This window comes from Rhynchophorus ferrugineus, unplaced genomic scaffold (genome assembly GCF_030347505.1).
Source record: "Rhynchophorus ferrugineus isolate W39M unplaced genomic scaffold, kcgeb_rfMv2 rfM2, whole genome shotgun sequence".
Classification (NCBI taxonomy): Eukaryota; Metazoa; Arthropoda; class Insecta; order Coleoptera; family Curculionidae; genus Rhynchophorus; species Rhynchophorus ferrugineus.
This window is the reverse complement of record NW_027472581.1, coordinates 49,358,644-49,373,524: the sequence shown is the minus strand read 5'-3', so window position 1 is coordinate 49,373,524 and position 14,881 is coordinate 49,358,644. Positions and strand designations below refer to the sequence as shown.

At 31.4% G+C, this 14,881-nt stretch overlaps 1 protein-coding gene across 1 annotated transcript; it reads right to left on the bottom strand.

Moving 5' to 3' along the window:
- Nucleotides 1-820: 820 nt before the first annotated feature.
- Nucleotides 821-3,200, bottom strand: LOC143190840 (uncharacterized). The gene is made up of 4 exons (XM_076395405.1): nt 2,749-3,200; nt 2,566-2,688; nt 1,790-2,014; nt 821-1,687 (listed from the first exon to the last, which is right to left on the bottom strand). Exons 1-4 carry the CDS (start codon nt 3,068-3,070, stop codon nt 822-824), a joined length of 1,536 nt encoding a protein of 511 aa, XP_076251520.1. The 5' UTR covers nt 3,071-3,200; the 3' UTR covers nt 821.
- Nucleotides 3,201-14,881: the final 11,681 nt, after the last annotated feature.

Genomic DNA, 14,881 nt, shown 5'->3' with positions numbered 1-14,881 from the left:
AAATCAATTGGGTTTGATGGGAAGCATGTAGATATGATTATAGAAAACAATGTTCGTATTTGATGAGTGTGTGATGATATTACAGCATCATTGAGAGTTTGATCCCAATGAGCGTCATTTTCAAGCAATTGCAAACGTTGACAGGCTTCTCTGTAGGATCCACACAATTCACCATCAACAGTTCGTAACTGTTGGAATGATGTTGGGCCACGTACATTGACTAATAGCAGTCGTAAATAAAAACATTCATCATTGCTTGGATGTACTGAATAAATGCGGCCAATCGCATCGGTGGAATATACATCTGTATATCCTGGAACTGGTTTTCCTTGTTTCCGTCGTATAAATCTCCTTGAGGATTGATTCCAGGTATAATATTTTGGCATTTCAGAATATAGCAATGTTTGTGCGAAATCATCGTTTTGGCATGTCTCAAAAAAACTGGTTAATGTAGTAGATGGTGGCTGAGCAGCTCTTTGTACAGCGTTCTGTGCTGTAAAATACACTCTTTGTCCATTTTCTAAATGCACAGCTAAGTGAACAACAGAAGGGTGTCTCTCATGAATAGGAAAAGAAAATATTCGCCAAACTGCTTCATTACTACTGACATAGCGGCCCATTTGGTATTGGGTAACTTCATCATTAGAATTCCCTGCACCAATTCCAATCACAGCCATATCACTCCCTTTGGTTACATATTTGCAAATCTATTTAATCGATTTCACTGAATGGCAAGATTCAACGTTGATGTGTGCTTTCAATGTCTTTGATAAAATGGGTGAATATGGAACAATCCAACGATTATCTATTTCAATATCTTGTTAATTTAATTTGACAATTGTTGATTTTCCATTGTCTGCTGTCGATCTGCGACGATACAATGGATAACCGTCATTACCAGTAATTGTTTCCGATATTAATGTCCGTGGATATCGTTTTGAACATTTACCATCCATCATACACGGTGAATTTTGATTAAGAGTTCCACAGGGACCATGTATCATGTTTTTGATAACTACCTCATGCAATCCAGGATCTACTTGTACATTAGGGATTTCAGCTGATATCACTGCATCAACTTCATTTGGCCTTATCTTTTCAACCAACCAAATCAAAATGTGTGCATGTGGCAATCCTCGTTTCTGCCACTCCACAGAATACATCCAGCAGCGTGTCTCACCAAACACATTATGTTTTACGATGAAATTCATTAAAGATTTCAACTTTTGTCTAAAGACTCTGGCTGTAATATCATGACGATCAATGGATGATTTCCCAGGTAATAACTCCTGCTTAATTTCTATCCATTGCGGATTGCATGTAAATGTGATGAACAAATCTGCTGTACCATAATGACGAACATACGACATGGCATCTTGAGCATATTCGTGCATATGCCGAGGGCTTCCGATGTATGTTGCTGGAAGAATAGTCATCCGACCGACATTCTGTGCATTTCCATCAGTATTAATCGCATCTCGAAGGTGAATATACTCTTCAGATCGGAGTTTGGTTTGATTCAACCTGATGAATGTTAATCTCTCCGTTTCAATTTTAACATACATGTCATCAACATATTTGTGATATAATCGCCGACATTTCAATATGTGATTATCTTCATTTTCCCGAATCATTAGGCGGTATGAATAATAGTTCATTGAACTGACTTTTTTGTTGGTTTCAGAACCTGTAAACAGATTTTGTTTTAATAACATTCAAATATAAAATTAAAATACATAATATAGTGACTGAGATATTATCGCCATAGCTAAACTAATATTTTAGTTACCTGTAATGGGATTTATCATTTTTATTGATAAATCGTAGCCATCTTCACCTTGCCAAAATATAATGGGATATTGCAGTGCATCATATGAGCGGTGTGTTTCCTTTATAGGTTGTAATTGATCATTCCGACGATGTAAAACAATATCACGGGATTCCAAGTTTTCTCCAACTACAACGATAGCAACTTCATCAATAGTTGGTGCATTAAAACGTCTTGTATGTTGACCTTAAGGTGTTTTATCAGCTCTGATCACAATTTTGTGATTATCGGATGGCATCAGATCCAGGGCAATTTTAAACAATATAATCAATTGATTGTGTTGATGAAATAAAGTTTGTAATTGTTCTACAATAGACCTTTTTACTAAATTGTTATGTGCACAACGCAGATCAATTTCTTGTGGTGAATTGCCCATAAAATAAATTTGCAGGAATTTGTTGTCGCTATCTGACACTGGTAACAGTGAACCTGCTCTGTGATATATTTGCCCTTGTATCTGTAAATAAAAAAAATATTATGGTGTGGTATAAATTAATGGATTGTCAATGATCAAACTTAAATAATATTTGATCTTAAAAAGTATATATTTAGTTTTAACCAATATCTATCAAATATAAAATATAATAAAAGTGTCACTGAAACTGAATCACCATATAATATGATGACTAAGTGATATATTTCGTAATGATTAAGAAATTGAAGATTAGTAACACATCTTAACTTTGGTGACAGAAAATTTTGTTCGCTAAAATAATTATGAGTAACTGCTATAATACATACCTTGAAAGTTGGCATAAAATTTTCCCGAACTGCATTTGTTGCCCCAAATGAAGTCATTTGAAAGCAATTGTTATATTGTTGAATATGTGTCAAAAAGTGTATAGAATCTGTTCCTATTCCTGAAACCAATGAGTACAATGGTTCTGGTGGTGGATCCAATTGTATCAATTTCACTTTACCATTTGCGCAACACAATCCATTGGCTTCGTTTTTGTATTTTAATGCCTTACAGTGTGAGCAAACCAAGTTCATAGAACCAATAACAACACATTGGTAGTTACTGTAGTCAATTGACACATCGTAACTGAAAGCAGCTGGATTCAAACTTGCGCGATTATTAGCTGAATGTCGCGCTCGCGCTTCACGCGTTTGTGATATCCGAATTCTTTCACGTTCATTTCCGTCGTCACGTTCTTGTGCAGTATGATTAGATCGGTAATTAGCTTGGTTTATAGCATTTCTGGTTCTTCTACCTAAATTGCTTCGTCTTATAGGAGGCATATCAAATATAAATTATTTTTTCACTAATCACGAACTAAACAAACACTAACTAACTAAACACTCTGCACAAAACACGATATACGAATTTGTTTCGTGTATCACTTGACAATTCATCTGTCATCTGTCAAAAGTCATCTGTAACGGACAACTTTTTTTTTTAAATTTGATATGACTTGAACTCAAATCCTTTTAAGCCGTACGAATTGTTTTATTTATTTAAAATTTGAATTAAATTTTAAACAAATAAAAAATTTTAAATAAATAAAACAATTCGTACGGATTAAAAGGATTTGAGTTCAAGTCATATCAAATTTAAAAAAAAAGTTGTCTGTTACAGATGACTTTTGACAGATGACAGATGAATTGTCAACTGATACACGAAACAAATTCAAACAAAAAGGGCTATTTTTAGGGTTTTTCCAGCAATAATTCTAATTTTTCTCGCCGTAAAAACCATCCCTGAACTTCAACGAACATTTTAAAAAAAGATTTGGCCAAATTGGTCCAGGCGTTGTTGAGTTATGCGCTTAGGAACATATTTTGCGATTCATTTTTATATATAAGAATAAACTATTCGATTATCATTTCACAAAGTTTCTTGGTGTATTAATTATAAATGCCACATAATGCTGCCTGCATTCAAGCTTAATAGAGCCGTGCTAGAAAGTTGAGCGGCACTAATATTACTTTGATTAGATAATTCATGATATTAAACTGAAATTGTAAGATAACACATGTTAAATAAGTTAATTGCGGAGTAAATTGTTCCTTGTAATTAATTCATGTTGCAATTGTAGTCCTCGTTAAAGTCATTTGCAACTTGATGCTACGTAAATTATAAAATTTTTATCTTATCTGTGTGATATATAGGCATGTTATTGTTATTGCTATCGGGGGTGCTACATGTTGGAGTGTTATTCTGCTAAATATAATTGGAAGAACCTAGTTTTTTGATAACGTTTCGCAGAATTTCATCTGCTATTTTCAAGTTTTGCCTGTGCCTTTGACTCTGTTTCTCGCAAACGATGAGAGCAAAGACCAACGCGTAGGAAACTCAAAGTATTACATCTTTAGATATATTTTTAACATCCAGATAGCCCTGTTTCGAATTAGCAAAATATGTTATCATTAAAAAAAATGAAATGTTTACACAAATTCAAAAATACTTTAATGATAGATAAAGATATTGGCTTCAGATGGAGTCGCAGGGTCGACAAGTTTCTGCAGCTATTACCAATTCATTGTTTTTCTGATAAAAAAGAATATCTTAAGGTTGGAATTGTTCTTGAATCGAATTGTTCTTGAATCAATTGTCATTTAGCCTAAAGTTGGAACCATGCATTTTGGAGATAAGTCGTTATATATTATAGTTATGTTAATGTTTTGCTTTGAGCAAAACATAAAAATTTTGTTAAAAAGCTCTTGGGTACCGGCAGCAATATCATAGCGTGTATTTAATTCATTATTTGCATCACTGATGGAACCCGAAGGGAATTTGTAGGAATAAGTTCTGAGTATATGCATGTATAAAAGCAAGGGGTCGGTTTTTTAATAGCCAAAAATATCAAACCAATCTGTTAAGTTTTGGAATACCTATTCAAACATTTTTTTGTTCAAATATTAGCATTTTTATTTATACATATAATAATAAAATCTTCTAAATTATTTAATAAAATTTTGTGGCAATAACAATAAATTATAGTTATGCTATACATTTATTAGTTAAATTATACTTATATATAGTAATTTAATTAATGGTAATTTTATGTTAATTGGTCAATTGTAGCTTTAACATTAATCGATTTAGGCTACCACCGGCAAGATTAGCTTAAGTGCTTGATAGTTTGAAAACAGTAGTGCAAAGTGATTACGTCCTTTGAGGATTATTGGAGCTGCGTTACTGAGGATGCAAATGAATTGTTTAACTAGTTCACAAATTGATCGTTTATGTTATTTCAAATTATAGTTTTGTTTTAATATGTCTTAAGTTTGATAAGCTTAAAATATGTAATGTATTGCAAGAATCTAGGCAGTTCATGCTATCTTATGTTCATGTAACATTGAACTGAAATTTTTTTTTGGCTTTCTGTTTGACTTTCATGTCGATCCAGTGGCATTTTATTATCAGTACCTATCATGTATGCCGTAATTGTTACTTATGAGTCATGGTGTATTATATTTAAAATATTATAAAATTTTCAGGATAGTGTTGGGTTATTTTTCAGATTAAGTATTAAATCTCTATCTTTTTCTTTTATGCGACGCCCTTTTTCCATTTTGTTTGGTAGCTTTATTATTTTACATTAAAACAAATTCTAGTTGTTATTAAAAAAAAAGTAAATTTATGCCACTCAAATAATTTTAGAGTAGTAAGAGTGACGCAAACAAATATCATATTAATTTATTTTTTAATTATAATATATATCTGGTTATTATTTATTCTTTGGTGTGTCGTAATTTCGTTGTTGCTTTAATTAAATACCTAGAATAGGATTCCTTTTAAACCGTAACTAACGTAACAAGCATAGTTCTTGTACTTAGTATTTGAAACCAGTTAAAATTTTTATATAGTTTTGTTATTTATTATTTATTTACATTATCTCGAGGTACATGTACACCCAGTTCTCAAATCTTAATTATAAACTTTTATATTATGAACTGAACATGAATTCAAAATTCTAATGTATATTTCTATACGAGCTTAACTAATAAAAAATTAAACTTTCTTGTCAAAATTAAACATAATGATGATGATGCATAAAGCATCAAAAAGCCACCTTTCAAATAATAATCAAGATATTTGAATAGGTATAAAATATTTTTTTTCGAGCATAAAATATATTTCCATATTGGCTATAAAATTAATTTTAGTGAGGAACAAAATTCATTTATAGTTAATATATTGTATCCTGACAATAAGATGTGATCGTTCTAGAAGGTTTTTTATATTATTAATTTTTTAAGAAATGGCGGCATAAATTTACTCTGTATACGATAGGCGTACCCCATATAGCTCTTGGGGTGTTGGTAACTATGTGGTGAATTTCGGCTACTTCTGGAGATGCATCAATCAATGTCAAACGGGGGAAGATTGGGGAGAAACGTAGTGGTGTATTAGCTTATATAGTAGCGGTAGCGCTGGAATATTTTATAAAAAGAAACATTAATAGGCCCTACTTAGAAACAACATAAATGTTATTTTACGCTGTTTGGTCGTTTAATATATTATGATGTGTATTATATTAACCAAAAAATTCGGTCCGTGAGTTTTTATATTATTAAACAAAAAAGTTTTTTGTTAACCGTTACTATTTTAAAACTTAACAATATTTCTCTCGAATCACTTTCGGTGAAATTAATTAGTACAGTGGATATGCAAGTAATTTTAATTTGCGTAATATTGACATTGGAAGATGAATTTTAATATAGCGCATTGTTTTTGTGAAATATATCTCTTTTGTTGTTCTACATAGTCTATTTTTTATAATTTCTATAGTTTAATGCTAAATTCAATGATATAATATTTGTGTTGAGCTGTTTATTTTTGGTAGTTGCATTAAAATGATATATGATTAATACGATAGGATTATTTAAAAATTACTTGATTAGGCAGGTTGGGATTTTTATGAAAAATAGTTTAATGTTTAAGTTCTTTAGACACCTTTTATCTCTAACACACCCTATTTACTGTAACTCTTTACGCTAGTTTCAATTGTAATTGGTAATAATGAAGTAACCATAGAAGTTATCTTTAAAATTATTATATGAGTCACAACGGTTGGTTAAAGCAGATGGTTTCTTTATCTTGAATATCCAGTTTAGTATTAATATCAAACAATAAACTTCCGTCTCCACGGCTTTTAATGAATTTGCTAGCTTCTTTTTCTAATACTTCCTTATTTGGGATTAATGTAAGATTTTTTATTGATTTTCGCTTTGTTTTTCTTAGACGCGATTTTGTCTTCAGACAAAAACAGATCATTTTTAAACTAATTTTAAACTTCATTTTAAAATCAATGTTTCTAAGAACTCCCAAATCAGTTACACACCTACCTTCCCGGTTGAAAGAGTCAGAGAAAGGAAAACTGCCACACAAAACGATGGTTGATTTCTTACAACCAGCGCAATACAGAAACGGACTTCTGCCTCGTAGAGGACTTTTGCCCCGGTCAACACTACTTTTGAAAAGAGTGGATTTACGCCCTATCAGCCAATACACTTGGTTTAGTTTAAGCCCAAGCTATTTCCGTTTTGTAACTTTATGGTTTTTTCCATGTCAAACGTCGATAAAAATGCATTCCCAGATAACCATCCAGATTCCAGAAGCTTTTTCAATTTAACATTTTAATTTAATATGCATTCACACTGCACACCTTGTCGAAGACCTGAGGTATATCGAGAAATGCAGGAGATCAATATTTTTTACCGTTTAAGTTTTTGTTAATTTGGTTGATTAATTTATGTATTTGTTCTGTTGTTCTGTGTTTATTACGGAAGCCAAATTGGTAGTATGGAATAATATTTCTCTTCTATGATTATCTTGAGTCTCTTAATATATAGTTTTTCAAAAAGTTTAGAGATCACAGGTAACAGGCTTACTTAACAGACGTCTTCTGATGTTTTCCCAGGTTTAAGAATCATGATGATTTGAGCCACTTTCCAAGTACTAGAAAAGTAATTCAGTCTTAGCATGGCATTAAATATTAATGTTATTAATATGATGCACTTTTCTGAGAGCTCTTTTAAGATTCTTCCAGTAATGTGGTCAAAACTAGGAGCTTTTTTAGCATTGATTTCTTTAAAAATTGTTTATTTTACTTCCTTAACAGTAAATTTTTCATTTGGCAGGTACGGATTAAATATAGTTTTTAAGTGTTTAGAGAAAACTTCGGCTTTATCTTTATCATTCATAGCCCGGGTATTTTTGTCAATTTTAATGGATTATGTTGTTGAGGTTTTTTAATATTTTTTGTTGCTTTCCAGAGAGAATATTTCGTTGTATCAGTTGGTGTTTTCTAAATAGTTTTGATTTCCTTGATTTTGTTCCTCATCTACTAGCTCTTTCAGCTCTTTTGTTGCCTTGTTGAATTTTCTCTTGCCTTCTTCTGTTCTGATTTGTTGCCAGGTTTTTCGTAATTTACTCTTCTCAGAAATTTTTATTTAATTATAGATGAAAGATAATTAAACTTTTGAAATGTCGAGCTCTTAGTTGTTAAACAGCGTTTTAAAGAAACCGTAGTATTGTTCTGCCTTTATATTGCCTTGTTGGTGGACAATAGATAGCACTCATGGTAAATGGTCCGTGCACTTCTTCAATGGTTACACTGGTGGATTGTAAATATTCCTCGCTGAATTTATCTCTTTCACAGTGTTTTATGTTTTTATGGATAATTATAGATCTTCCTTCATCATGCTTAATCATTTGGGTGTTTTGATGTGATATAGCTTATATTTTGGAATTCGTAAATAATATCTATCCGTGAAATGTGTTTCGTATACCATCATGATATCAATATTTTGTTCATATAAGAACATTTTGTCTAGATCTATTAGCGTTCCAGACGGCTATTTTGTATTTGCTGTAATGGCCATCAGTCATTAGGCTAGTTTGGTAACGACGACGGTGAGTAAATTCATCAATATACTCATTTACTACTTACTTACAGGTTCAGTGGTGATTGGCGTTGTTTGCGTATTAGGTTGGATCTAACTGTTGGTTATTGCGTGTCCATATGATGATGTTGTATTAGTGCATTAGGCGATTTAAATGGTATAGGCTCTCTTGGTGGCTGTAAGTTTCTTCTTTCTCTCAGTGCTGGATAAACTTGTTGCAACACTTTATGGACTAGGCATTCGTCGCATGCTTTCCTGCGCATTTCACACATCTATATAATTTGCGACAGTACGTTTTGGTATGCCCATATGCTTGGCATCAGGCGCATTGTGCGATAATTCTATTTCTGTATGGTGGTTCGCATTTAATGATATTGTGGTCCAAATATTTAATCTCGTAAACATGTTTATTATTTTCTTTTGGCTTCAAATCAATATAAAGCTAAACTAAAAAAACAAAACAATATATAATTGTCAGTGGCTCCTTTGTTGCATGATGTTTAATATTGTGAATATTTACAACTTCGTGGCCTTGTTCAGTTTGGGTTGTTTTAATTGTGTTTGAATCTGTGGCGTGATGTAGCGCTTTTGTGACGAATTTAAATATTTTTTCGGACTTTGGTCGAAAAGTATGATAATGGGATTTCTATTGTTCTCCAATTCTCTTACAAACACTTTGAAGTGTTCAGGGTCAAATATTTGAATCTTCGTTGTTTCAAATCCGATTGTTTTTATTTGGTACTTATTTGATATTTTCTGTGATTCTTCTGTCTCTTCTGCAAGGGCACTGAAACGTTTATGTTTGGATGGGTTTTTGAAGCCAATAATCGCTGATTTTCGTTTGTTTTCGGACGACTTATTTGTTTGTAACGATGTTCCATTCCGGCATTTGAGGGGTTTCAGTTATTGGCAGTTGATCGTTATTTCGAAGAGCGGGTGATTCAACTGATAAATCGATAGAAAGGTGTTGTGGATTAGCCATGATGTATTGAGATTTGCCGAATGAAGAATTTTTCGAAAATTAGAAAATAATTTAAAAATGAATGTTGTTTTAATTTCGAATAGAGGTTATATCGGATACAAAAGATTTAGGTATTTATGGCTTTATAATATATTTTTCCTCACATACATTTGACGTGCGTTGTATGACGAGAATATGTATTTGAATCGTAATTAAATTTAAAAATAAACCAAAACAAATTCAATTTATGCAATTAAAGATGAAAAAAGTTCGCATCGTATACATACAGAGAATGGACAAAATAATTTGAACATATGACATATACACGATATTTAATTTTTAATAAGGTGTTGAGTCACTCTTTATTTTTAAAACAGCTGCAATTCTTCTAGGAACAGATTTGTAGAATATCTGATTAGTTGGTAATGGATTTTGCACTAAAATATCCAGTTGCGGTCGAAATATACTTCCCACTTTACAACTTCCCATAACGGTATAATTATGTTGAAGATGATATTCTGATGTTCTCCAAGCTAAGATTCAACCTTCTGGGCAAAGTTTTTGATTTGAGAGTTTCGCTATTGTAGCTCTTCTATGAATGTTCATATTAAATATATTTTTTTGCCCCAGTAGATTTATGTCGTTTGACCACAATCCTCTTTAATGCTCGACGGATTCTATCAAACTTGGGGCTCATCTTATTATTCTTCTTCCCTGTGTATACTGTGACGCTTAAAATTTAGTTGCTTTCATCAGGGACACTCCCACCAATCGAGCACCAATGATTCACTCCGATCACTTGTTTTAACTGTTATAGAAAAAACGTATAACACACTGAAATATAAGCTACAAGACTTGGCTTGTAAACTAGATAATACTTCTCTTACGTGTGTAATTGTTGTAAACATGAGAGAAGATATACTATATTTGCGTGGTGTTCATGTTATTTTATCTATCCTCTGTAAATTTAATGTTCTACTATCTATTGTGAATATAAACAAAAATGTCTGATATCATTTTAAATGATGCGGCATATATTGTATGTTATATTTGATGTCATAATAATCAAGTTATTTGTTTTACATTACAACAGTAATATTTTTTTAATGATTGCCTGGACCATTACTATAAATTTAAACACAGAGAGATAAATAATATATTCCACATAAGTTGATTTTCTAAGAAAACAAATTTAACTTTAGCTATCAATATGTGTAGTTTATATCGAAGATTTTTAAATCTATTTAACTTCGATCGTTGACCTACCATAAAATTTTTACGAACAGCCTCCGAAAGAACTGAGATTTAAGGTAGATCTAGTCGAACATTCCAGTGACGTCAAAACTTTCCTTTCGAATGAGGTGTCTTTGATTTTATTATTCATCTCTCCTACTCGACGATGGCCTCATCCTACGTATAAAACTTTATTGGTATGATGAGCGCAGTTTCTGATCATGTCAGATTTACTGCTGACACGTCCAAGGCCATAAAACAAATCTGTACGACGTTAAAGAAAAATAGCAAGAATATTCCAAGGTGGAATAATAAAAGGTTGAGTTCTAGGTCTCAGGTGTTCGTTATTTTTGTTAAAGTACGGGGAGGCGACAAAAGGGTATATTTTCTTTAGCAATCCGATTTCATTTTTTACAGTTATTATTTTTTACTTCTTTTATATATCTTTAAGTTGGTAAAGCGTGTACCATTCTTTTATACATAGTTTTTCAGAAATAATTTTTAGAGTAATTTTATACAGACTGATAATTGATTTCTGATAATTAGCACATTATCTTAACAAAACAAAAACATTTTCTTATCGTGTTTTTGGCATATTCAATTTTAGATTTATTTCAGAGTTTTAGTTAATGCTCAGAGTTTAATAATAATAAAAATTAATTGAATGTGTGAATATTTAACTAAACTTTTAAATAAATGAATACTGCCTAATCACTTCTACTGATAATCACTATACCTAACTGATAATAACTACCTAATCACTATACTAATTCTTCTTAAAATGCTTCAAATTAATTATTGGAGAAAAGCAACTCATCCAGCCTCACCAATTTCGACTAAAAATTAAAAACTCGACAATTGATGACATCGTATTACGGATGGAACTGAGAAACAAACAAAACAAACAACCTAACCTAACAAAACAAACAACCTAATCTAACAAAATTTTTCGAAAAAATGGATATTTGCTCAGCCATTAAGCTTTTGAAAGTGTATAGCACGAGGGCTTCGAATACAAGTTGGTAAACATATCTAGCCAAATCAGCCAGATTTTCAAACCCTATATTTTTAATCGCGACTTTAGAATTAGATGCGGTGACGAATATTTACACTTGAAACCTATTCGGTGTAGCACAAGGACACTTGACAAGTTTTTGGACCAATATTGTACTTACTCAATACCAGTGATATCATTAAATGTGAAGGACTAACAGACAGCGATCACATATGCTGATGATATTATACTACTAGCAACAAAAAACTATATTAAACTATTTTAATAAATTGATTAAATAAAACTACTGAGTGCCGGCTTGGTGGTGCAGTGGTAAAGGCGATAGGGCGGTCCTCTTATTGTTGCGATAGCCGCGGGTTCGAATCCTGCCGGGGCATGGTCGTAAATTTATGTTTGTGGTTGTTTAAAATTTGTGATTGTTTTAGGCAAGAGTGGGAAAATGATCCCAGTCACGCCAGTAACCAGGCTGGGTAAGACCGGATGTCTTCTGGGATGATTTCTAAGTTGGTCACTCGCCAGTCGGTGTTTAATGCTGAGGACCGTGGTTCGGAGCCCACGTTAAACTTTAGGATTAGTCCCATATAAACCCATAGTTGGTAAAAGGAGACTTTAAAATATATTTAAAAAAAACTACTGAGTGCACTAAGAAATTGCAAATAAAATTAAATGCTATAAAAAGCGAATAAAATTTAAACATGTGCATTTTACATATAAAAAATTGATTACCTGTCAGTGATACTTGGTTTTATACAGCATGACATTAATGCTAAGCTCAAGTAGAAGCATGTTAAAAAGGAACCAGCAGAAATTTGTATGAGGCTCAAAAATATGGTGGTTGCTTGAACGACGATCCCCATGACTCCACAACAAATTTTTATTATAATGTTAATGCAATAATATATTTATTTTTATTTGCTTTTATACTATCATATCTAGTAGTTGACAAGAATCGTTATTTTATTATTATATATTTAATAATTCAATAAATTTAATCTATCAAATAAAGGAAACATTAACAAATTATTAAATTAAAATTAAAAAAATACATTTATAACAATAATTAGATGTTAGATTTTTTATTAGATTGTCCTGCCAGTTTCTAGCTCAGGTTCTAGTGTTATAAAGCGTAATGCTATTCGAAAATATAGGTCACAATGGCAACGCACAAAAACAAACTAACGATGGAGAAGAAAGAGAAAGGACGATAGGTTCGTAGCATTAGTTATTCCATTAAGAATTTTACCGTTACGTCTCGTACATCTTGAAGTAATCCTCATCATGGTTTACATCGCAACTTTTTGAGTGATTCTTAATTGTTCTGCGTTTCGTTTTTCGTTATGGAGTTTTTATTTCAGGATTCTTGATCTGTTTTTTCTTCAGAAATACTATATTTTTTCAAATCGACAATTACACTAGGTTATTGATTAATTGTTCAATGAGTCAATAAAATATTTTATTTTAAATTACAAGTGATTTATTAAGGTAAGAAATTTATATCATTTAACTATTTGTTAAAATAGTTTTTAAAACTATTTTCAATTATTATTATTTATTTCGAATTTGGTATATGTTGTAATTGGTAGTTTCTTGATTGAGATTTTCCAATTTGAGAATTTTTCAGGTATTTCTAGTAAATATATGTACAATGTGTATTAATATATTATTTTAATGTATTATAATTTATAACCAATACAATTTTATTATATTTTTTTATTATGTAATAAATATTTATAATAGATGATGTCTTCGTACAATTTTAATAATATATGTTTATTAATATTTATTTAATTCGAGGTAATGAATATGGAATATGAATATATGTTAATATAACATCTTCCAGGTGGTGAGTTGTGTGCCTTTATAACTAATGTAACAAAAGTAAATATTTCAAAATAATTGACCAAGAATATTCCAAGTGATAACAATTTTCTTCATGATCATTTCATGAATACATTTCAAAGTTGTGATGGGTGGTGAAAAGTTATTGCTTAGCATATATTAGCAATAATTATATTTAATATAATAATAATATATATAATAGCTGAAGAGCAGATTACTGAGCTAAATTGCAAATACTATGGTGATTTGATAAGATTTAATTTACGATTGAGATTTGATAAATTATCAAAACATGGTCATGTTATTTGTACTTGACCGTTCCGGATTTTTCTTTCTTTCTTTTTTCAGAGTGGTTAAAATATATTAAGAGCATTTCAAATATTATATACCATTAAAAGGAGTCTATGCATTTTATGGAACTTTCAAATTAGTATATGTCTATTGCTTTAATGTTTAAACCGGCTTTGTAGTGCAGTGGCCAGGACGACATGGTGGCCCTGCTACTGTGGCTATGACAGCTTCGCATGCTGCAGGGGCTTGGTTGTCAATTTATGTCTGTGATTGTTTCTCTCTTTGTTGAAGTCCAAGAGGTTGACGTGATTGTACATACATAGATATAATATTTATATTTCATATTTCATAAAGATTTTAAAGAGATAACAAGCTCTATTTACATGGCTCCCTTAAAAATAAAACAAGTCTGGCTACGGCGATTATGACATAAAAAATATTATTTTACTGCTGTTGATGATACTATTTTCATACTTTAAACATTTGAAATTAAACAAGTTGAGGAAAATTATTATGGTATTATGGTGATATCGGGTAGAAAAAATATGCATTATCGCATTTCTTCAGCATTTAGAAACTGTGTTTCAGCAGTGAGTACGCTGCGTGTGACCGAACAATCTGCGTATGAACTTGACATAGTATTGTAACGTGTGACCGATGACATTGCGTTTGTTACTCGATTTTATTGGCCTTTCTTGCAACCATAAATTGGTCAATTTGCCCAATTGATCTAGGTAGAGATTTGCAGCTACAGTTTTATTTACTACACCATGTTGATCCTACTATATATACAGCAGGGCTTTATTACCATGAATATTCTGTTTTGGTGTCAATGGGAATGATTCTCCCGAGTAATGAT